The sequence below is a fragment of the Coregonus lavaretus genome, assembly GCF_964263955.1.
Source record: "Coregonus lavaretus genome assembly, chromosome: 31".
Lineage (NCBI taxonomy): Eukaryota > Metazoa > Chordata > Actinopteri > Salmoniformes > Salmonidae > Coregonus > Coregonus lavaretus.
This window is the reverse complement of record NC_140018.1, coordinates 31,849,966-31,873,853: the sequence shown is the minus strand read 5'-3', so window position 1 is coordinate 31,873,853 and position 23,888 is coordinate 31,849,966. Positions and strand designations below refer to the sequence as shown.

General features: G+C 44.1%; 1 protein-coding gene across 1 annotated transcript; it reads left to right on the top strand.

Moving 5' to 3' along the window:
• The first annotated feature begins 309 nt into the window (after window positions 1-309).
• On the top strand, window positions 310-2,587 carry LOC311107145 (transcription factor SOX-11-like). The gene has a single exon (XM_084149644.1). The coding sequence runs from the start codon at window positions 429-431 to the stop codon at window positions 1,536-1,538; it is 1,110 nt and encodes a 369-aa protein (XP_084005770.1). The 5' UTR covers window positions 310-428; the 3' UTR covers window positions 1,539-2,587.
• Window positions 2,588-23,888: the final 21,301 nt, after the last annotated feature.

Sequence of the window (23,888 nt, the reverse complement as noted above, 5' to 3'; positions counted from 1 at the left end):
TTTTATGGACAGGACTGTATAAAACTGATGCACACTTGTCTTTGACTTTCCCAATGTATCGTCTGCCAATCCCTACCATCAGTGTACATTAAATATTCCTGTCTCGCACACCATGTCCAGACAGCATGAAAGCTCCGTCCACATGCCTACACCACCAATGAAATCTCGTGTGGCAGCAAAGGGTTAACGGAATGTCTGGAAGCTACTGGGCGGAGTGAAGAGCTGTGATTGGGTAATTAAAAATGACGTACCCGATATGAAAGACCAAAGAACTAGTTAAGAAGGCAGTTGGTAACTTTGGGAAGGGGTTGTTTGGATGAGCTGGAAGTGTAAAGAGTGACAAAAGCTAGCTAGCACAGCAAGGAGTTAGCAGAAAGTGCCTGTGGGTATTTTAAACCCGGCAGTGGCTTTGAAACAAACGACGAAACATGGTGCAACAAACAGAACACAGCGAGACAGAGAGTAGCATGTCCAGGGAAGCTACAGACACTGAGGAAAGCGAACTGATGGCGTGCAGCCCGGTGCCACTGAAATCCGTGAAAACGGACTGGTGCAAGACAGCAACCGGTCACATCAAACGACCAATGAATGCATTTATGGTGTGGTCGAAAGTCGAGAGGAGAAAGATCATGGAGCAGTCTCCGGACATGCACAACGCGGAAATCTCCAAAAGACTGGGAAAGCGGTGGAAATTGCTGAAGGACAGTGAAAAGATCCCGTTTATCAGGGAAGCTGAGAGGCTCCGGCTACAACACATGGCTGACTACCCTGACTACAAGTACCGACCCAAGAAGAAACCAAAGCTCGACAGTTCCACAAAACCAGCCTTGCAATCACCGGAGAAGACTAACATTAAACCTGTAAAAGCCCCGGGTAAGAAATTCACTAAATTGAAAACTACCAAGGCGGTGACAACGAGACCGTCTCACGACCCTCGTTACGACTATGTTTTCACCAGCTTTAAAACTAGCAAGTCTGTAAAAATGGAATATTCTGATGATGAGGATGACGACGACGAAGAGGACTACGAGGAGGAAGTATTCTCTCGGATTAAAGTGGAAGAGGACGAGGAACCAATACCGTACAACATCGCCAAAGTGCCCGCGAGCCCCACTCTGAGCTCCACTGCCGAGTCTGAGGGCGCGAGCATGTACGAGGAGTCCCGGAATGCAGCTCCTAACAGACTGTTCTACAATTTCAAGAACATTACCAAGCAGAACACAATTTGTCCTGCATCACTCTCACCAGCATCTTCATTCAGGTCGGTCTCCACCTCGTCCAGTTCCAGCGAGGACGCCGATGACTTACTGGTTGACTTCAGTTTAAACTTAGCCTCCGGTGCTCACGGAGTGGAGCTGGGGACCTCGAATTCAGGAAATCTGTCTCTTTCCTTGGTGGATAAGGACTTGGACTCTTTCAGTGAGGGTAGCCTTAGCTCTCACTTTGAATTTCCAGACTATTGCACCCCCGAGTTGAGCGAAATGATCGCAGGCGATTGGCTTGACGCGAACTTTTCAGATTTGGTGTTTACCTACTAGCTAGTTAAGTACAGAAGGAATCATTCTCTGGTAGTAGCGGGGACAGTGTTATGATATCAGTTTCCTCCCCAGCCCTGTGTGACGTTACCATGAAGGGAAGGAGAGGGTCCTCAATGAATTGAAACAAATTCGTTACATTGTGGTACTATTGCAAAAAATAATATTGACATTCATTTGTCACCATGACAGGGTTTTATCGATTTTCCTCGGATCTGCAGTGAAACTGCTCAAATTAAAAGTGGACCACCGAGTAGAATCTGAACTATGCATTCCCATCCCACTTGTAACCACGGGTGTGAACACTGCTGGGCTGATCCGAGGCATCCTGTTCATTCAGGATGTATAACTTTTCAAAGGTTTTATATGATTTCCTGTATTCCACACAACTGTTATTTCATTTTTTGTATCAGTTCCGTTTCCCTCCTGGTATGGAAATACTGTAAGTAGTAGGCTACATCCGCTATAGAACACAGGTATGGCAGGAAGCAGCATTTTGATACATAACCGACATACCTCATCTTTGAAAAAAATAAAATATTTTCAGGCATATTTTTGTACAGTTAAACGAAGGGAATGTTCTTACTGTGCTTTCAATTAGTTGATTTTCTTCAGGCACTTGTACCTGGTTTCATTTTCATTTAGCATGCAACGGTTGAAAAGATGTCAAGTTGCATCTACATGCCTTGCGATTATTTTAAGCTATGGTATCTGTACAGAAGAAGTAGATCAGATTTGGGGCGTTTAATGAGTTAAATTGGAATTGGGGAATATAGACCTCATTGCTGGTACTAGATTTAAGATTGTACATGTTCTGTAAAATAGTAAAATTAGGAGTTTATGTATATCTGTGTGAATGGGTCCCAAATAGCAGGTGTGAAACTGGATTTTCTTTGTATTATCTTATTGCCACATTTTTATTTTCTTCATTATTTTGTGCAATATAGGCTACTCGTCAATGGACCATCCATGTTTTTTTGTAGCAAATGAAATGTTACTCGTCGTCATGCTGAAGTCTGTATCTTGACTAAACTGAATAAATCAGCTGGAACTGATTCAACTGAATTTCCATGTTTTGTTGTTATGGGGACATTATTGACTGTAATACTATTGGATGTTGTTTTTAGGGCTTATTTGGCCAAGTGTAGCAGCTTATTTGGTAAGGACAACTCTTCAACTAGTTTCAATTACATCAAATAGCCTGTCATTGTGTCATTACTTTTCAGTGCATGCATTTATATTGGCATATTTATTGAGACCTTGGCATCCTTGAGAAATGCACTGATATGACACCTTACATGCAGTGATTTGTAAAACTTTAGCATAACTTTATTTTACCCAATACTGCACTAAAGTCAACACCCTCTTCCAATTGTAGGCCTACAGGCTATTGTATTCTATTTCTAATTAACATTCTTGTGTTAAGGGTTATCACCCTTATCAGACCTCCTACAGGATCTGTGCCTGCTCATGAACGAAGGTTGACTATTTAAGTGTGTTCCCACTTAAATAGATGTTAAGCTTTGCTCCTTTTTATAATGTCATTCAACTACATGAAGCCAAAGAAGTACAGTAGTCATCTCCAAAGAGACTCCTATTCGTGAGTCAAAATACTCCGGTCCCAACACCTCTCCTGCCTCGGGATGTCACCGTGACCAACTTTGCTCCAAATGGCACCCTATTCACTATATAGTGTGCTACTTTTGGCCAAAGCCCTATGAGGAGTAGGGAATAGGGTGCAATTTGGGACCTGGACACTGTCTTCACTGGTGCTGTAAGATCAATTGTATTCTGAATAGCGCTCTCTTTCTGTCACCTTCGGGAGCAAAGCCCACTTCAAAACATTAGAAAATTATAGGCCTAACTTTCATTACTGTTAATGCCGTACCACTATCACTTGTTTTGAGCCGGACAGCGGGTAGGCTACAACTTACGTCCACACAGCCATTTAAATACATTTACATTTTAGTCATTTAGCAGAAGCTCTTATCCAGAGCGACTTACAGTTAGTGAGTGCATACATTTTAATACTGGCCCCCTGTGGGAAACGAACCCACAACCCTGGCGTTGCAAATAGGCTCATTGGTATCTTATTTGGATAGAGGTTAATCCACTCACTCATCTAAGGTTCCTCACCTAGCTCATCTCCTGAGGTGATATGTAAACATTGATAGCCATGGTCTGTTTGTTTTTGCCAGATAGACAGTGACCCAGTCACCCCATACTGTGTAGTCTCCATTTGTGAAAGGAATGCTGTTGCCTACCAGCTAAGCCACCACGATTTACGTTTACCATGATGAGCAGCACAATTCAATCCCCACATACAAGTTGCATGTTCATAGATGCAATTAGAGTGTGTATGGGGTAGTGTGGCCTCCCAGTTATCAATGTAGTACATACTTGCCATATTTTGATGGCATCTTCAAATCTTAATCTCTGGGTGACTGTAAAGACGTGGCCCTATTAGCACCCTATTCCCTAGATAGTTCCCTAATTTTGACCAGAACCCTATAGCTTCTAAACACATTTAAGTCATGAAAAGATAGTGTTGTCTGGACCAACTCCATGGCCTTTTGATGGATACAAAAACAGGTAGCAACTGTTTCATAATAGCACTAGACTGACTGCAATAGTCAACATGTGGGCACCAGGCTACTCAACTCACTAGTCCACTCCACTGTTCCAACTGCATTTCAAAGAAGCAGGAGATGATTTTAGAGGTCTCCTGTTTTTTGCTCCTCAAGGTTGGAAACACATTTCCTACTTCCGATCAAACTGCTGAGTAGTTGACCCATCCTCTGCTGCTGAATGAAGAGCCAAAAAGCATCAGTATTTCAATATGAAACCAAAATGAGTTGTGTACTGTTTTGCTTATTGCATCATCCGTGTTTATAATTGCATCCACATACAGTCGGTAGCTGTTGATATAGGGTCTGCCTGCCCTATGCCCTGAAATGTTAGATGTAAATTAACCGCAGGAGGTTGGTGGCACCTTAATTGGGGAGAACGAGCTCGGGAGGAATGGTTTCAAATACATCAAAAACATGGTTTGATGCCATTCCAGTTGCGCCGTTCCAGCCATTATTATGAGCTGCCCTCCCCTCAGCAGCCTCCACTGAAATGAACGCCCACATTGATGTACACTACCAGTCAAAAGCTTGGACACACCTACTCATTCAAGGGTTTTTCTTTATTTTTACTATTTTTTACATTGTAGAATAATAGTGAAGACATCAAAACTATGAAATAACACATATGGAATCATGTAGTAACCAAACAAGTGTTAAACAAATCAAAATATATTTTATATTTGAGATTCTTCTAATAGCCACCCTTTGCCTTGATGACAGCTTTGCACACTCTTGGCATTCTCTCAACCAGCTTCATGAGGTAGTCACCTGGAATGCATTTCAATTAACAGGTGTGCCTTCTTAAAAGTACATTTGTGGAATTTCTTTCCTTCTTAATGTGTTTGGGCCAATCAGTTGTGTTGTGACAAGGTAGGGGGGGTATACAGAAGATAGCCCTATTTGGTAAAATACCAAGTCCATATTATGTCAAGAACAGCTCAAATAAGCAAAGAGAAACAACAGTCCATCATTACTTTAAGACATGGTCAGTCAATACGGAAAATTTCAAGAACTTTGAAGGTTTCTTCAAGTGCAGTCACAAAAACCGTCAAGCGATATGATGAAACTGGCTCTCATGAGGACCGTCACAGGAATGGAAGACCCAGAGTTACCTCTGCTGCAGAGGATAAGTTCATTAGAGTTACCAGCCTCAGAAATTGCAGCCCAAATAAATGCTTCACAGAGTTCAATAAACAGACACATCTCAACATCAACTGTTCAGAGGAGACTGTTTGAATCAGGTCTTCATGGTCGAATTGCTGCAAAGAAACCACTACTAAAGGACACCAATAAGAAGAAGAGACTTGCTTGGGCCAAGAAACACGAGCAATGGACATTAGACCGGTGGAATTTTTTGATTCCAAACGCCGTGGCTTTGTGAGACGCGGTGTGGGTGAACGGATGATCTCCGCATGTGTATGTCCCACCGAACGCTGCTTGCACCCGCCCACCCGACTAGAATCACTACTCTCGGCGGGACTGACCTAGAGTATGTGGACAACTACAAATATCTAGGTGTCTGATTAGACTGTAAACTCTCCTTCCAGACTCACATTAAGCATCTCCAATCAAAAGTTAGATCTAGAATCGGCTTCCTATTTCGCAACAAAGCCTCATTCACTCATGCTGCCAAACATGCCCTCGTAAAACTGACTATCCAACCGATCCTTGACTTCGGCAATGTCATTTACAAAATAGCCTCCAACACTCTACTCAGCAAATTGGATGTAGTCGATCACAGTGCCATCCTTTTTGTCACCAAAGCCCCATATACTACCCACCATTGTGACCTGTACGCTCTTGTTGGCTGGCCCTCACTACATATTTGTCACCAAACCCACTGGCTCCAGGTCATCTATAAATCACTGCTAGGCAAATCCCCGTCTTATTTTAGCTCACTGGTCACCATAGCAACACCCACCCGTAGTCTGCGCTCCAGCAGGTATATCTCACTGGTCATCCCCAAAGCCAACACCTCCTTTGGCCGCCATTCCTTCCCGTTCTCTGCTGCCAATGACTGGAACGAACTGCAAAAATCTCTGAAGCTGGAGACTCTTATCTCCCTCAATAACTTTAAGCATCAGTTGTCAGAGCAGCTTACCGATCACTGCACATGTACACAGCCATTCTGAAATTAGCCCACCCAACTAGCTCATCCCCATATTGTTATTTATTTTGCTAATTTGCACCCGAGTATCTCTATTTGCATATCATCTTTTGCACATCTATCATTCCAGTGTTAATACGAAATTGTAACTATTTTGCACTATGGCCTATTTATTGCCTTACCTCCATAATTTACTACATTTGCACACACTGTATATATATTTTCTGTTGTATTTTTGACTTTATGTTTTGTTTACCCCATATGTAACTATGTGTTGTTTTTATCGCACTGCTTTGCTTTATCTTGGCCAGGTCGCAGTTGTAAATGAGAACTTGTTCTCAACTGGCTTACCTGGTTAAATAAAGGTTAAATAAATAAAAATTAAATAAAAATGGTGTGGGGGTGCTTTGCTGGTGACACTCTCTGTGATTTATTTAGAATGCAAGGCACACAACCAGCATGGCTGCCACAGCATTCTGCAGCAATACGCCATCCCATCTGGTTTGGGCTTAGTGGGACTATCATTTGTTTTTCAACAGGACAATGACCCAACACACCTCCAGGCTGTGTAAGGGCTATTTGACCAAGAAGGAGAGTGATGGGGTGCTGCATCAGATGATCTGGCCTCCACAATCCCCCGACCTCAACCCAACTGAGATGGTTTGGGATGAGTCGGATGGCAGAGTGAAGGAAAAGCAGCCAACAAGTGCTCAGCATATGTTGGAACTCCTTCAAGACTGTTGGAAAAACATTCCAGGTGAAGCTGGTTGAGAGAATGCCAAGAGTGTGCAAAGCTGTCATCAAGGCAAAGGGTGGCTATTTGAAGAATCTCAAATATAAAATATATTTTGATTTGTTTAACACTTGCTTGGTTACTACATGATTCCATATGTGTTATTTCATAGTTTTGATGTCTTCACTATTATTCTACAATGTAAAAAATAGTAAAAATAAAGAAAAACCCTTGAATGAGTAGGTGTCTCCAAACGTTTGACTGGTAGTGAATGTAAAAGTTTGAAAGGCTATACTAAGTGTATATGAAGTGAAAGGACATCTTGACCCAATTTAACATGGGGAAATCACATTTGAATGTACAGTATGTTTATGGTCTATATGCATGTGCAGGTATCAGCTCTAGCCTACCACACAAGACATGTTATTGTATGTGTCCCAAATGCAGTGGCGTGTATTCTTGGATGCCAAGGGAAACCAGGCTTTCCCCCCAAATTCCCATGTAGCTCAGTTGGTAGAGCATGGCGGTTGCACAGACAGGGTGGTGGGTTCGATTCCCACGGGGACCAGTACGAAATATTATGAAAATGTATGCACTCACTACTGTAAGTCGCACTGGATAAGAGTGTCTGCTAAATTACTAAAATGTAAATGAAACTAAGGTGTAGTTTAATTTATTTTGCTACTGTGGCTTCTAATTGTCTCGGCCTTAGTTCTATATATCATGGTGGCAAAGCATTTGAACTTACAGGTTATAGAGCAAACAATGCAATTATCACAACACAGGTTGTAATATAGCTTTTTTTTCTTGCTCGTCTTCCCCAGTGATTTTACCCATGCACTGCTACTGCCCAAATGGCACCCTATTCCCTATATAGTGCACTACTTTTGACCAGAGCCCTGTGCACCATTTGGGATGCAGATTTTATAAAAGCATATCATTACTGTCTGATGAAAACCTCTTATCGCCAAAACATAAACTTTCGCATTAATGAACATACAATTATGAAACTTCGTAAGCTATTTTTGAATATATTCTGTTGGTCCTAGAGTCATTGATGGGAGTTTCTGCTTTCAGTACATAAAATAAAAGGAAATTTGAAAAATGTAGATGTTTTCATCAGACAGTGAAGATATGAATGTATCAGCTCTAGCTCTACTACACAAGAGGTGTGTGTTATTGCCTTTGGATAAGAGTCGTCTGTGCGGCTTCTCTTATTGACATAAGATGCTCTTCCTGTTGGAAGGAGAGAGCAGATGTACAGTTGAAGTCAGAAGTTTACATACACCTTAGCCAAATACATTTAAACTCAGTTTTTCACAATTCCTGACATTTAATCTTAGTAAAAAATTCCCTGTCTTAGGTCAGTTAGGATCACCACTTTATTTTAAGAATGTGAAACGTCAGAATAATAGTAGAAACTGTACACATTCCCAGTGGGTCAGAAGTTTACATACACTCAATTAGTATTTGGTAGCATTTCCTTTCAATTGTTTCCACAATAAGTTGGGTCAATTTTGGCCCATTACATTTACATTTTAGTCATTTAGCAGACACTCTTATCCAAAGCGATTTACAGTTAGTGAGTGTGTACATTTTCATACTGGCTCCCCGTGGGAAACGAACCCACAACCCTGGCGTTGCAAATAGGCTCATTGGTATCTTATTTGGATAGAGGTTAATCCACTCACTCATCTAAGGTTCCTCACCTAGCTCATTTGTAAAAAAAATTCATACTGGAATCGAACCCACAACCCTGGCGTTGCAAATGCCATGCTCTACCAACTGAGCTACATCCCTGCCGGCCATTCCCTCCCCTACCCTGGGCCAATTGTGCGCCGCCCCATGGGTCTCCCGGTCACGGCCGGCTTCGACAGAGCCTGGATTCAAACCAGGATCTCTAGTGGCACAGCTAGCACTGTGATGCAGTGACTTAGACCACTGCGCCACTCGGGAGCTCATTCCTCATGACAGAGCTGGTGTAACTGAGTCAGGTTTGTAGGCCTCCTTGCTCGCACACGCTTTTTCAGTTCTGCCCACAAATGTTCTATAGGATTGAGGTCAGGGCTTTGTGATGGCCACTCCAATACCTTGACTTTGTTGTCCTTAAGCCATTTTGCCACAACTTTAGAAGTATGCTTGGGGTCATTGTCCATTTGGAAGACCCATCTGCGACCAAGCTTTAACTTCCTGACTGATGTCTTGAGATGTTGCTTCAATATATCCACATAATTTCCCTTCCTAATGATGCCATCTATTTTGTGAAGTGCACCAGTCCCTTCTGCAGCAAAGCACCCCCACAGCATGATGCTGCCACCCCGTGCTTCACGGTTGGGATGGTGTTCTTCGGCTTGAAAGCACCCCCTTTTTCCTCCAAACATAATGATTGTCATTATTGCCAAACAGTTCTATTTTTGTTTCATTAGACCAGAGGACGTTTCTCCAAAAAGTACGATCTTTGTCCCCATGTACAGTTGCAAACCGTAGTCTGCCTTTTTTATGGCGGTTTTGGAGCAGTGGCTTCTTCCTTGCTGAGCGGCCTTTCAGGTTATGTCGATATAGGACTCGTTTTACTGTGGATATAGATACTTTTGTACCTGTTTCCTCCAGCATCTTCACAAGGTCCTTTGCTGGTGTTCTGGGATTGATTTGCACTTTTCGCACCAAATTACGTTCATCTCTAGGAGACAGAACGCTTCTCCTTCCTGAGCGGTATGACGGCTGCGTGGTCCCATGGTGTTTATACTTGCATACTATTGTTTGTACAGATGAACGTGGTACCATCAGGCGTTTGGAAATTGCTCCCAAGGATGAACCAGACTTGTGGAGGTCTACCATTTTTTTCTGAGGCACTGAGTTTGAAGGTAGGCCTTGAAATACATCCACAGGTACACCTCCAATTGACTCAAATTATGTCAATTAGCCTATCAGAAGCTTCTAAAGCCATGACATCATTTTCTGGAATTTTCCAAGCTGTTTAAATGCACAGTCAACTTAGTGTATGTAAACTTTTGACTTGTGTCATGCACAAAGTAGATGTCCTAACCGACTTGCCAAAACTATAGTTTGTTAACAAGAAATTTGTGAAAAACTAGTTTTAATGACTCCAACCTAAGTGTATGTAACTGTATAAACCTGCAGAACTTTAAAAACGAACGGCCTGAAATCATTAGCAAACACAGCACACTGTTGGTTAGAAAATCTACGCTTGGCTTGATTCCTATTTAGTGGAGAGAGGCTAGAGATTGCTTGTTCAGCCTTGTATCAAATGTATTACATTACGGTCAAATTCTTGTTCATATGATGTATTTATTAGCAATTTTACAGCTGTCCTTCATGCTCCCCCAACACTTAGTTCTGCCCCTGTCCCTTATGGACTGAATTACAAATGGCACCCTATTCCCTCTTTAGTGCACTACTTTTGATCAGGGCCCATACAACTCTGGTAAAAAGTAGTGCACTACATAAGAATAGGGTGCCATTTCGGAAACATCCATTGACTTTGATTTGTCCCACACACCAACAGAACACAATGATTTGAAAATAATTAGTTTTTGAAAATATCATTTCATCTTCTTGTGGTGTGGCTGTGGCCATGTCGTAACAGAATATAGTCTCATGGATGGGATAAAGAGTTTATCCATATCTATTTAATCTATTATGGTCTGTATTATATTTATAATCCAAATCAGTTAGGCCTACTGATGCTCTTCCAACCGACACTCTGGGATGCCTGAGTTTCAAACCAAAACAAAGAACCCATACATTGGATTGTGGAGTAACGGTCCCTGTCTAGAGTGGGCCGTACATAGTAGTTGTATAACAGCCTACGAGCCCAGGGTCATATTCATTAGTGCACACCGTAGCAAAACGTTTTGCAAAAGGAAAAGGAACATTTATGTTTCTTAGTCCCTCCCTGTTTCAGTCCGTTTTCTTCAGTTAGGTGCCGATTGCATATGACTCAGCTCACTCCTTACTTTGCCGCATAAGTTCATCTGCAGAAAGAAAGTCACAATCTGGCCTGCTGCCAAGATGCATCGGTTTGAATATACATTCCCTGTTCTTTTCGTGGAGAGCAGTGCTGTATGTCACCATTCAGTGTACTCAAAGATCCTTGCACAGCCCCTTTTCAAATTTTCCTGTCTTTTGAGTACTGTAAATAAAGCACTATTTGAACTGCATTTTTATCCCGAGAGGCACAGCGGTCTAAGGCATCTCAGTGCTTGAGGCGTCACTACAGACCCCCTGGTTCGATTCCAGGCTGTATCACAACCGGCCGTGATTGGGAGTCCCATAGGGCGGCGCACAATTGGCCCAGCGTCGTCCGGTTTTGGCCGGTGTAGGCCGTCATTGTAAATAAGAATTTGTTCTTAACTGACTTGCCTAGTTAAATAAAAATAAAAATAAATTGCTTTACAATTTGCAATGCTTGTAAATGAGGAAGCTTGTTGATATGCTATCTCCTCTAACATTTTTCTCCTTTCCGGTACGAATCAAAAGAAGCAAAGACAAATAGGTTAAACAGTAGAGGATAATACTTCTAAGCACCCTTTTCTTTTTATAATATCACCTCCTTCCATGTGGCTATCCTTAGAACCACTGACAAAGGGAATGTCATTTTGAATAGGCCATTGAAATTCATTTAAAATCTAATACACGCCAAATTCCACTGTGTGCACACAACAAGACAAACATTGTTATTACCATTATGGGTCTCCCCCTGCTCACCGTTCTTTAGGTTGCCCAGGTTACCCTGTCAGAGTGAGTGGCTCAACCGCTCCCCAGATGCATCAGCACTCAGGGTGACTCCCAAATGGCACCCTATTCCCTATATAGTGCACTTCTTTATATAGGTAATCTAGTGCAATTTGGGACTCAAGCAGTGTTAGTGGAAGTCGATCTGGTGCTGTGGCTCACTGCATAATTAGCACAGGAAGCTGAGTGTGCTACAGGGGTTAATTGTGATGAATGCAAGGCTCAGGCTTTTATGGGTTTTAGTCCCTAAATGAAGTGAACTCTTTCTCCAACCACACCAAGGTTACATCCCAAATGGCACCCTATTCCCTTTATAGGGCACTACTTTTGACCAGAGCCCTATGGGCACTGTTCAAAAGTAGGGCATTATAAAGGGAATAGGGTGCCGTTTGAAGGGAATAGGGTGCCGTTTGGGACGCCACCAAATGTGCTATCCAGAATCCAGACTAACCAAGGTCCTAAATTAGGTTCCTTCCTCAATGCGTGTTTGTCTGGATTACTAGACTGTGTTTAATTCACAATCTTAGTCTGTGTTTAATAGCATAATCTCTTCCGGTTAAGATGTCTATGCTTGTCAGACACATCTAAGACATATCTAATATGGCTCAGTTGAAAAATGCCCCCTTGGTCTTCCTCTGAACTCTGTCATTGGCTGAATCCCAAATAATATCGCAGTCATTAAAGAGAAGTTGACCTGAGGAATGACCATTAGAACTGTTCTAAGGTAGTATGATGTCAAGACTATGTATAGGTATTTTTTCTCTCCATCAAATCAATGTGTTGTTGTTGTGACACAGGATATAAGGACATGGAGTGATTGTATTTAGATTGCTTTAGAAGTCTTTCAAAGTCAGGAGGTAATATATAAAGAGAGAGGACAGATCATTAACAAGGGTTTTAGAGGTAGATGGAAAACAAAACAAATCACTTATTGTGCTGACTTTTATTAGGAAGTAGGAACTGATTCGACTTGAATGGTTATTTATCAGAAGGGACTTACAGTTAATAATGTACATATATTCAGCATACTGTATGTGGCCCATGGTGGGAAATGAACTTACAAACCCTTGATATTGCCAACCTATCTTCCTTTCTTCCCTTCGTCACTTGTGTTTGGTTCAAATTAGGTTTTGTTAAGAATTGATTCGGCTTTAATGGTTATATGCACATATTCAGCATGAGGTACAGTGGGGAAAAAAAGTATTTAGTCAGCCACCAATTGTGCAAGTTCTCCCACTTAAAAAGATGAGAGAGGCCTGTAATTTTCATCATAGGTACACGTCAACTATGACAGACAAATTGAGAATTTTTTTCTCCAGAAAATCACATTGTAGGATTTTTAATGAATTTATTTGCAAATTATGGTGGAAAATAAGTATTTGGTCACCTACAAACAAGCAAGATTTCTGGCTCTCACAGACCTGTAACTTCTTCTTTAAGAGGCTCCTCTGTCCTCCACTCGTTACCTGTATTAATGGCACCTGTTTGAACTTGTTATCAGTATAAAAGACACCTGTCCACAACCTCAAACAGTCACACTCCAAACTCCACTATGGCCAAGACCAAAGAGCTGTCAAAGGACACCAGAAACAAAATTGTAGACCTGCACCAGACTGGGAAGACTAAATCTGCAATAGGTAAGCAGCTTGGTTTGAAGAAATCAACTGTGGGAGCAATTATTAGGAAATGGAGACATACAAGACCACTGATAATCTCCCTCGATCTGGGGCTCCACGCAAGATCTCACCCCGTGGGGTCAAAATGATCACAAGAACGGTGAGCAAAAATCCCAGAACCACACGGGGGGACCTAGTGAATGACCTGCAGAGAGCTGGGACCAAAGTAACAAAGCCTACCATCAGTAACACACTACGCCGCCAGGGACTCAAATCCTGCAGTGCCAGACGTGTCCCCCTGCTTAAGCCAGTACATGTCCAGGCCCGTCTGAAGTTTGCTAGAGTGCATTTGGATGATCCAGAAGAGGATTGGGAGAATGTCATATGGTCAGATGAAACCAAAATATAACTTTTTGGTAAAAACTCAACTCGTCGTGTTTGGAGGACAAAGAATGCTGAGTTGCATCCAAAGAACACCATACCTACTGTGAAGCATGGGGGCGGAAACATCATGCTTTGGGGCTGTTTTTCTGCAAAGGGACCAGGACGACTGATCCGTGTAAAGGAAAGAATGAATGGGGCCATGTATCGTGACATTTTGAGTGAAAACCTCCTTCCATCAGCAAGGGCATTGAAGATGAAACGTGGCTGGGTCTTTCAGCATGACAGTTAGAGCTGCCCCGGTCAACTGTAAGTGCTGTTATTGTGAAGTGGAAATGTCTAGGAGCAACAACGCAAAATGGTAGGCTACACAAGTTCACAGAATGGGACCGCAGAGTGCTGAAGCGCGTAAAAATCGCCTGTCCTCGGTTTCAACACACTACCGAGTTCCAAACTTCCTCTGGAAGCAACGTCAGCACAAGAGCTTCATGAAATGGGTTTCCATGGCCGAGCAGCCATACAAAAGCCTAAGATCACCATGTGCAATGCCAAGCGTCGGCTGGAGTGGTGTAAACCTCGCTGCCATTGGACTCCGGAGCAGTGGAAACGCGTTCTCTGGAGTGATGAATCACGCTTCACCATCTGGCAGTCCGACGGATGAATCTGGGTTTGGCGGATGCCAGGAGAACGCTACCTGCCCCAATGCATAGTGCCAACTGTAAAGTTTGGTGGAGGAAGAATAATGGTCTAGGGGAGTTTTAATGGCTCGGGCTAGGCCTCTTAGTTCCAGTGAAGGGAAATCTTAACTCTACATCATACAATGACATTCTAGGGGAAGGCGCTTTCCTGTTTCAGCATGACAATGCCCCTGTGCACAAAGCGAGGTCCATACAGAAATGGTTTGTTGATATCAGTGTGGAAGAACTTGACTGGCCTGCACAGAGCCCTGACCTCAACCCTATCGAACACCTTTGAATTGGAACGCCGACTGCGAGCCAGGTCTAATCGCCCAACATCAGTGCCCGAACGAACTAATGCTCTTGTGGCTGAATGGATCAAGTCCCCACAGCAATGTTCCAACATCTAGTGGAAAGCCTTCCCAGAAGAGTGGATGTTGTTATAGCAGCAAAGGGGGGACCAACTCCATATTAATGCTCATAATTTTGGAATGAGATGTTCGACGAGCAGGTGTCCACATTCTTTTGGTCATGTAGTGTACATTATCTGTGGGTTGGGCGTCTCAGGCTCTGCACACTACTGGACTGCATCCTACCTGGCAGGTCACTCTTACCAGGTGGTGTGGAGAGGATCTGTGTCTCAGACCCAGTGCCAGGATAAAGTGACTAAGGGGGCACTTTAAAATGTCAGCATTCAAAAGAAAAAGCCTCTCATCAGACAAAACCTGTCTTAACCAATAAAGCACAGGTGGGGTCTACCAGGCTCAGATACATCATCCCCTTGAGTTACCGAAAAGTGAACTACAGTAACTAGAACATCCCCAAACGGGCACTTAAATACATTTGGCCACACCTATACTTGGCGCGAAGGCCAGGTATATCGATGCACGCTAAAGCGCGCATGTTCAAACAACATTAAACATGATGGAGAAACCGGACACATGCTCTCCAAACAAAGACAACTAAGAAATTGACACTAAACTGGTAAATGAAATTAAATAAACCAAAAGTTCTTTATCACAGGTGTTGAGCAGTTTGTGAGCTCTCCGAACAACGTTTCCACTTGGAGAATGAGAATGGTATGAATGTATATTATATTTCATGAATTATCAAAATTTCCATAACCAAACATTGTAAATTAATGTGAGAATATGTTGGGATTAACAGTAACTTCACTGATGAATATATATTTCACGGGGCATTGATAAACACTGACAAACAATTGACACAATGAAACAAATAGTGCGCACGAATTGGTGGGAGTCAGTGGAGAGAGATGTGCCTATAGCGCATCTTCGCCAGGCACCCCTCCCACTGATTCTGGTCTCTACATTCTAAATGATGTTCGAGACACCTTCCTCACACATAAGCAGTAACCTCAAACTATTGTCAAGACGTAGCAGTGGTCATTTTCTCTTCAACTGAACTCATTACTGTTCAGTACTTCTAATCACCCCCATTAAACGCACACACTACCCAAACTAAGCAAGGCAGAATGGCACATTCCAAACGAGCACTGGTACATGATACATATTGACCAAAATGTTATGTCCATTTGGTGAATGTAGATTGACAGAGTAAAGAAAGGAACATCATAGCAGTTGCCCCGAGGCAGATGAACAGTTTGTCCAGGCCCTAAACACTGTCCACTAACCTTTTGATGATGCGGGGGCACAAACTTCTCCGCATGGGCCTTCGTTGAAGCAGGTAAGGGAGCATTCTCTCCTGAACAATGCACAGTGGAAACTGAGGTTTTCTCCAGACCCCCCAGCAGTGATACAACTTCCGTGCCACACCCAGGAACATTTTGCGGTGCGGTCATTTTCTTTCCAAGCCCGGAGAAAGGGTCAGAGCACACCCTCTCCTCTCCAGGCTCCGGAGAGAGCTTGGTCATAATCAATTCAGTGTCAGTCAATGTCGGGATAAAAACCTCACACACCCCATAATAGGGCAGACACTCCTACAGAGTGCCCCCCATAGGAACAGCAGAGGAGCAGGAAGGAGACAGTTCGGCCTCCAACACAACCTCCTCACCAGGGTCTGACTGGTAAACTTGACCCCGCCCATAGAAATCTAAATACAATATTACAGAGGGAGGCATATCACGTTATTCACTTAGCCTCCCACAGAGATGAGAAGTGTTTTTTCTCGCTTTTTATGGAAACCCAAAGGATTGATACCGCACCAGTGGCATTCCATAGCCCCCCCTACACACACCGCGGCGTGCTCTGTCCATGGTGCTGACACAGCACAGTGGAGATATAGATTTGTTTTGCGCCAACCTTTTTTGCTATTTTTATCAAGAACATAAAATTGAAGGGGCCCAAGTTTGAACTGAGGGGGCTTAGCCCTCCTAGAGTGCAAATAACCTTGTCTTGACCCTGGACAACACCCTGTCATTCTCTGCAAACATCAAAGCAGTAACTCACTCCTGCAGGTTCATGCTCTACAACACCTGTAGAGTATGAACTTTCCTCACAGTGCAGGTCCTAATTCAGGCACTTGTCATCTCCTGTCTAGACTACTGCAACTCTCTGTTGGCTGGGCTCCCCGCTTGTGCCATCAACCCCCTGCAACTCATCCAGAATGCAGCAGCCCACCTGGTGTTCAACCTTCTTAAGTTCTCACACTCTACTGGCTTCCAGTCGATGCTCTCATCATCTTCAAGACCCTGGTGCTTGCTTACGGGCAGCAAGGGAACTGCCCCTCCTTACCTTCAGGCTCATACCCTACATCCCAACCCGAGCACTCTGTTCCACCACCTCTGGTCTTTTGGCCCTCCCACCCCTACGGGAGGGCAGCTCCCGCTCAGCCCAGTCAAAGCTCTTCTTATCCTTCCTGGCACCCCAATGGTGGAACAAGTTTCCCCCTAAAGTCAGGACAGCGAAGTCCCTGCCCATCTTCCGAAAACATCTGAAACCCTACCTCTTTGAATCAATCAATGCTCAATCAGAAACCCAGCATAATTACCCAAACAGCAAGCAATGCAGATTTAAAAGCACGTTGGCTAGGAAATACTCCCTAGAAAGGCAGGAACCTAGGAAGAAACCTAGAGAGGAACCAGGCTCTGAGGGGTGGCCAGTCCTCTTCTGGCTGTGCCGGGTGGAGATTACAAGAGTACAAGGCCAGATTGTTCTACAAGATGTTCAAACGTTCATAGATGACCAGCAGGGTATCTTAAATAACTCTCACGGCTCCCCCAACACCCCCCTCCCCACCCCATGTTATGTTTTTTCTGTTCATGCATTGTTAATGTGGCCGAAGAGCTCTATTTTCATGTCATCTGACCAAAGCACTGGTTCCAATCCACGTGCCAATGAAGTTTAGCAAACTTCCGGCGTTTACATTTGTTGGATGACATGAAAATAGAGCTCTTTGGCCACGCACACCAATGGTGGGTTTGGCGTCAATGAGAATGCATGAGCAGAAAATAACCCAATACCTACTGTAAAATATGGTGGTGGATTTTTTATGTTATTGGGCTATTTTGCTTCCATTGGTTCTGGGGCCCTTGGGCATCATGAACTCTACCCAGTACCAGGACATTTTAGCCAAAAACCTGGTTGCCTCTGCCAAGTGGCTGAAACTTGGCTGCAAGTGGATCTTCCAGCAAGACAATAACCCCAACCACACATCAAAATCCACAAAAAAAATATTAATTGGCCACAAAATCAACATTTTGCAATGGCCATCTCAGTTTCCGGAATTGAAACCTGGGTTTCAATTATGTCCATAAGCACAGACAAATTATATCAAGGATCTGGAAGGATTCTATATGGAGGAATGGTCTAAGAACCCTCCAATGTGTTCATAAACACATAAAACATTTTAGAAAAAGGATCAGTGTCGTTATCCTTGCAAGGTGACAGGATGTCAATAATTTTGCACAAATATTACACAAAATCTCTTTCTCTGAGCAATTGCATTAGTAGAAAATAATACACTGCTCAAAAAAATAAAGGGAACACTTAAACAACACAATGTAACTCCAAGTCAATCACACTTCTGTGAAATCAAACTGTCCACTTAGGAAGCAACACTGATTGACAATACATTTCACATGCTGTTGTGCAAATGGAATAGAAAACAGGTGGAAATTATAGGCAATTAGCAAGACACCCCCAATAAAGGACTGGTTTTGCAGGTGGTGACCACAGACCACTTCTCAGTTCCTATGCTTCCTGGCTGATGTTTTGGTCACTTTTGAATGCTGGCGGTGCTTTCACTCTAGTGGTAGCATGACACGGAGTCTACAACCCACACAAGTGGCTCAGGTAGTGCAGCTCATCCAGGATGGCACATCAATGCGAGCTGTGGCAAGAAGGTTTGCTGTGTCTGTCAGCGTAGTGTCCAGAGCATGGAGGCGCTACCAGGAGACAGGCCAGTACATCAGGAGACGTGGAGGAGGCCGTAGGAGGGCAACAACCCAGCAGCAGGACTGCTACCTCCGCCTTTGTGCAAGGAGGAGCAGGAGGAGCACTGCCAGAGCCCTGCAAAATGACCTCCAGCAGGCCACAAATGTGCATGTGTCTGCTCAAACGGTCAGAAACAGACTCCATGAGGGTGGTATGAGGGCCCAACATCCACAGGTGGGGGTTGTGCTTACAGCCCAACACCGTGCAGGACGTTTGGCATTTGCCAGAGAACACCAAGATTGGCAAATTCGCCACTGGCGCCCTGTGCTCTTCACAGATGAAAGCAGGTTCACACTGAGCACATGTGACAGACGTGACATAGTCTGGAGATGCCGTGGAGAACGTTCTGCTGCCTGCAACATCCTCCAGTATGACCGGTTTGGCGGTGGGTCAGTCATGGTGTGGGTTGGCATTTTTTTGGGGGGCCGCACAGCCCTCCATGTGCTCGCCAGAGGTAGCCTGACTGCCATCAGGTACCGAGATGAGATCCTCAGACCCCTTGTGAGACCATATGCTGGTGCGGTTGGCCCTGGGTTCCTCCTAATGCAAGACAATGCTAGACCTCATGTGGCTGGAGTGTGTCAGCAGTTCCTGCAAGAGGAAGGCATTGATGCTATGGACTGGCCCGCCCGTTCCCCAGACCTGAATCCAATTGAGCACATCTGGGACATCATGTCTCGCTCCATCCACCAACGCCACGTTGCACCACAGACTGTCCAGGAGTTGTAGGGAGGTCATACAGGCATGTGGACGCCACACACACTACTGAGCCTCATTTTGACAGTTGGATCAGCCTGTAGTGTGGTTTTCCACTTTAATTTTGAGGGTGACTCCAACTCCAGACCTCCATGGGTTGATAAATTTGATTTCCATTGATCATTTTTGTGTGATTTTGTTGTCAGCACATTCAACTATGTAAAGAAAAAAGTATTTAATAAGATTATTTCATTCATTCAGATCTAGGATGTGTTATTTTAGTGTTCCCTTTATTTTTTTGAGCAGTCTATAATTTCCCAATTTTTTGGAGCATACAATATAGCTCAGTATTTGAATTATTAATTAATTTCGAACACCACTGTACAGTTGAAGTCAGAAGTTTACATACACTTAGGTTGGAGTCATTAAAACTCATTTTTCAACCACTCCACACATTTCTTGTTAACAAATATAGTTTTGGCAAGTCGGTTAGGACATCTACTTTGTGCATGACACAAGTAATTTTTCCAACAATTGTTTACAGACAGATTATTTTACTTATAATTCACTGTATCACAATTCCAGTGGGTCAGAAGATGACATGCACTAAGTTGACTTTGCCTTTAAACAGCTTGAAAAATTCCAGAAAATGATGTCATGGCTTTAGAAGCTTCTGATAGGCTAATTTACATAATTTGAGTCAGTTGGAGGTGTACCTGTGTATGTATTTCAAGGCCTACCTTCAAACTCAGTGCCTCTTTGCTTGACATCATGGGAAAATCAAAAGAAATCAGCCAAGACCTTTGAAAAAAAATGGTAGACCTCCACAAGTCTGGTTCATCCTTGGGAGCAATTTCCAAACACCTGAAGGTACCACATTTATATGTACAAACAATAGTACACAAGTATAAACACCATGGGACCACGCAGCCATCATACCGCTCAGGAAGGAGACGGGTTCTGTCTCCTAGAGATTAACGTACTTTGGTGGGACATCAATCCAAGAACAACAGCAAAGGACCTTGTGAAGATGCTGGAGGAAACAGGTACAAAAGTATCTATATCCACAGTAAAACGAGTCCTATATCGCCATAACCTGAAAGGCTGCTCAGCAAGGAAGAAGCCACTGCTCCAAAACCGCCATAAAAAAGCCAGACTACGGTTTGCAACTGCACATGGGGACAAAGATCATAATTTTTTGAGAAATGTCCTCTGGTCTGATGAAACAAAAATAGAACTGTTTGGCCATAATGACCATCGTTATGTTTGGAGGAAAAAGGGGAAGCTTGCAAGCCGAAGAACACCATCCCAACCGTGAAGCACGGGGGTGGCAGCATCATGCTGTGGGGGTGCTTGGCTGCAGGAGGGACTGTTGCACTTCACAAAATAGATGGCATCATGAGGAAGGGAAATTATGTGGATATATTGAAGCAACATCTCAAGACATCAGTCAGGAAGTTAAAGCTTGGTCGCAAATGGGTCTTCCAAATGGACAATGACCATAAGCATACTTCCAAAGTTGTGGTAAATTGGCTTAAGGACAACAAAGTGGCCATCACAAAGCCCTGACCTCAATCCTATTGAACATTTGTGGGCAGATCTGAAAAAGCGTGTGCGAGCAAGGAGGCCTACAAACCTGACTCAGTTACACCAGCTCTGCCAAAATTCTCCCAACTTATTGTGGGACGCTTGTGGAAGGCTACCCGCAGCGTTTGACCCAAGTTAAATCATTTAAAGACAATGCTACCAAATACTAATTGAGTGTATGTAAACTTTTGACCCACTGGGAATGTGATGAAATAAATAAAAGCTGAAATATATCATTCTCTCTACTATTATTCTGACATTTCTGACAAAATAAAGTGGTGATCCTAACTGACCTAAGAGAGGGCATTTTTACTAGGATTAAATGTCTGGAATTGTAAAAAACTGAATTTAAATGTATTTGGCTAAGGTGTATGTAAACCTCCGACTTCAACTGTATGTACTGTATTTGTATGTGTATGTCTATGTGTATGTCTACCGGGGAGAATGGGATATGCAAAATATACATTTCCATTGCTAATTTTGTAAATTGAAAATAAAGTAATCTTCTTTTTCTTCTACCACCGATTTATCAAAACTACAAGCAAAGCAGCTTCAGCAAAGCCATGCTGCTGCATTGAGCGAGTGAGTAACTGCCATCAGCTAGGGGCCATGGCCAACAGTTTTTCATGCCTGTGAACTACGGTGGTCTTCAGGGGGAATGAAGACACAGAAAGACAACCTAGACAGCCAGACATATTTTAATGTTGGTTATGTGATACATACATGTGCTAACAGAATGGAGTTACATGTGATCAAACCAAATTGGGCCTAGTGTCTCAAGCCTGAAATTATGTTGATAACTCATGGAGGCACCTGCTGCTAGGGTGCAGGTGGGGATTCAAGAGAACATTATGTTTTAGTAGTTCAGGTCAAGCCTCAAGCATACATATCAGTCTGTCACGGATTCTTCCGAGGCTGCTCCTCCTCCTTGCTCGGGCAGGCTTTGGCGTTCGTCGTCCCCGGAGTACTAGCTACTGCCGATCGATGTTTTCGGTGTTTGTCTTGTGTTGTCTAGTTAGTACACCTGTTGCATATTAGTGTTGATTGTTTAGCATATAAGTTCCCTTGTTTTACGTTTGGGCTTTGTGTGTTATTGTTCATTGTCTTGTTGATGTTCGGCCTAGCTACTACTTCGGATTACGCATATGGTGTTTTTCACTCCAGTGTTGGAGACGTTTGTTTTGTGCGTAACGCTCAGTAAAGTAGTCAACCTGATTCTCTGTGTCCTGCGTCTGACTTCACTCGCCGCGTACACATCACCTCCTGACAGAATAACACACCACCATGGAGTCAGCAGGACCAGCGGTACCAACGGAGTCTTTAGAGGAGCGCGTCAGCAGCCAAGACGGCATGATCCGAAGATTCGGCACCGCCATGCAGGATGTGATGGACACTTTGAGCCGATGGGAAAGAGGAGGTTTGCCCACACCTCCTCCTACAATACCACCACCATCGGCCAGACCCATCGTTCCATCTCTGGAGTCCAGTGGGATTCGGCTCTGCTCCCGAGGGCTTATGATGGCACCGCAGCCGGGTGTCAGGGTTTCCTGCTTCAAGTAGAACTCTACCTGGCAACCATTCACCCGGCGCCCTCGGGATACGAGAGCGTTTCCGCCCTCATCTCCTGTCTATCCGGCAAGGCATTGGAGTGGGCCAATGCCGAATGGAGGGGAATAGACGCCGCCACCATCAGTTATGCGTCTGTTCCACCTCCGACAGGGGAAGAGGAGCGCGCAAGATTTCGCCCTGGATTTCCGGACTCTGGCTGCCAATGCGGGATGGAATGAGAGGGCCCTCATCGACCACTATAGGTGCAGCCTACGGGAGGACGTTCGCCGAGAGTTGGCATGCAGGGACACCAACTTGAGCTTCGATCAGTTGGTGGACATGTCGATCCCGTCTGGATACCCTGCTGGCTACCCGCGGACATCCGGAGTTGGGGCCGTCCATTCCATCCCCCAGCACCTCCGAGCCGAGCCCTATGGAGCTCGGGGGTGCTGGTGCTAGAGAGAGGAGGAGAGAGACCCGGAGAGAGGCCGTTCCCTGCACCAACTGTGGCCGTAGAGGACACACTGCGGTTCGGTGCTTGGGAGGGTCTCCTGGGAATCGAGGCAGCAGGTCACGCACTGATGAGTCATTCCAGGTGAGTAAGCGCCCAACTCACCCAGAGCTCTCTGTTGTCCACTTGTGTATCCAAGTTGAATTTCCCCAGGTTTCATCTCATTCCCAGCATAAGGCGCTAGTCGATTCAGGCGCAGCTGGGAATTTTATTGATCGCAATTTCTGTTATAAGTTAGGTATTCCCCTCCTACCAGTAGATGTGCCTTTCCCTATCCATGCCCTAGACAGCCGTCCTTTGGGGTCAGGATTAATTAGGGAGGTCACAGCGCCACTTAAGATGAAGACACAGGGGGGTCATGAGGAAATTATACAGTTGTATCTGATTGACTCTCCTGCGTTTCCCGTGGTGCTGGGGCTTCCTTGGTTAATATCTCATGACCCCAACATTTCGTGGCAACAGAGGGCTCTCCGGGAGTGGTCTCATCAGTGTGTCGGGCGGTGTGTAGGTGTTTCCGTAGGGGCGACAACGGTGGAAAGTCCGAACCAAGTGCCCGCACTGCACATTCCTCCTGAGTATAATGATTTGGCACTCGCCTTCAGTAAGAAGAGGGCGACTCAATTACCACCGCATAGACAGGGGGATTGTGCGATAGACCTCCAGGCAGGTGCTGCACTTCCACGTATTCATGTGTATC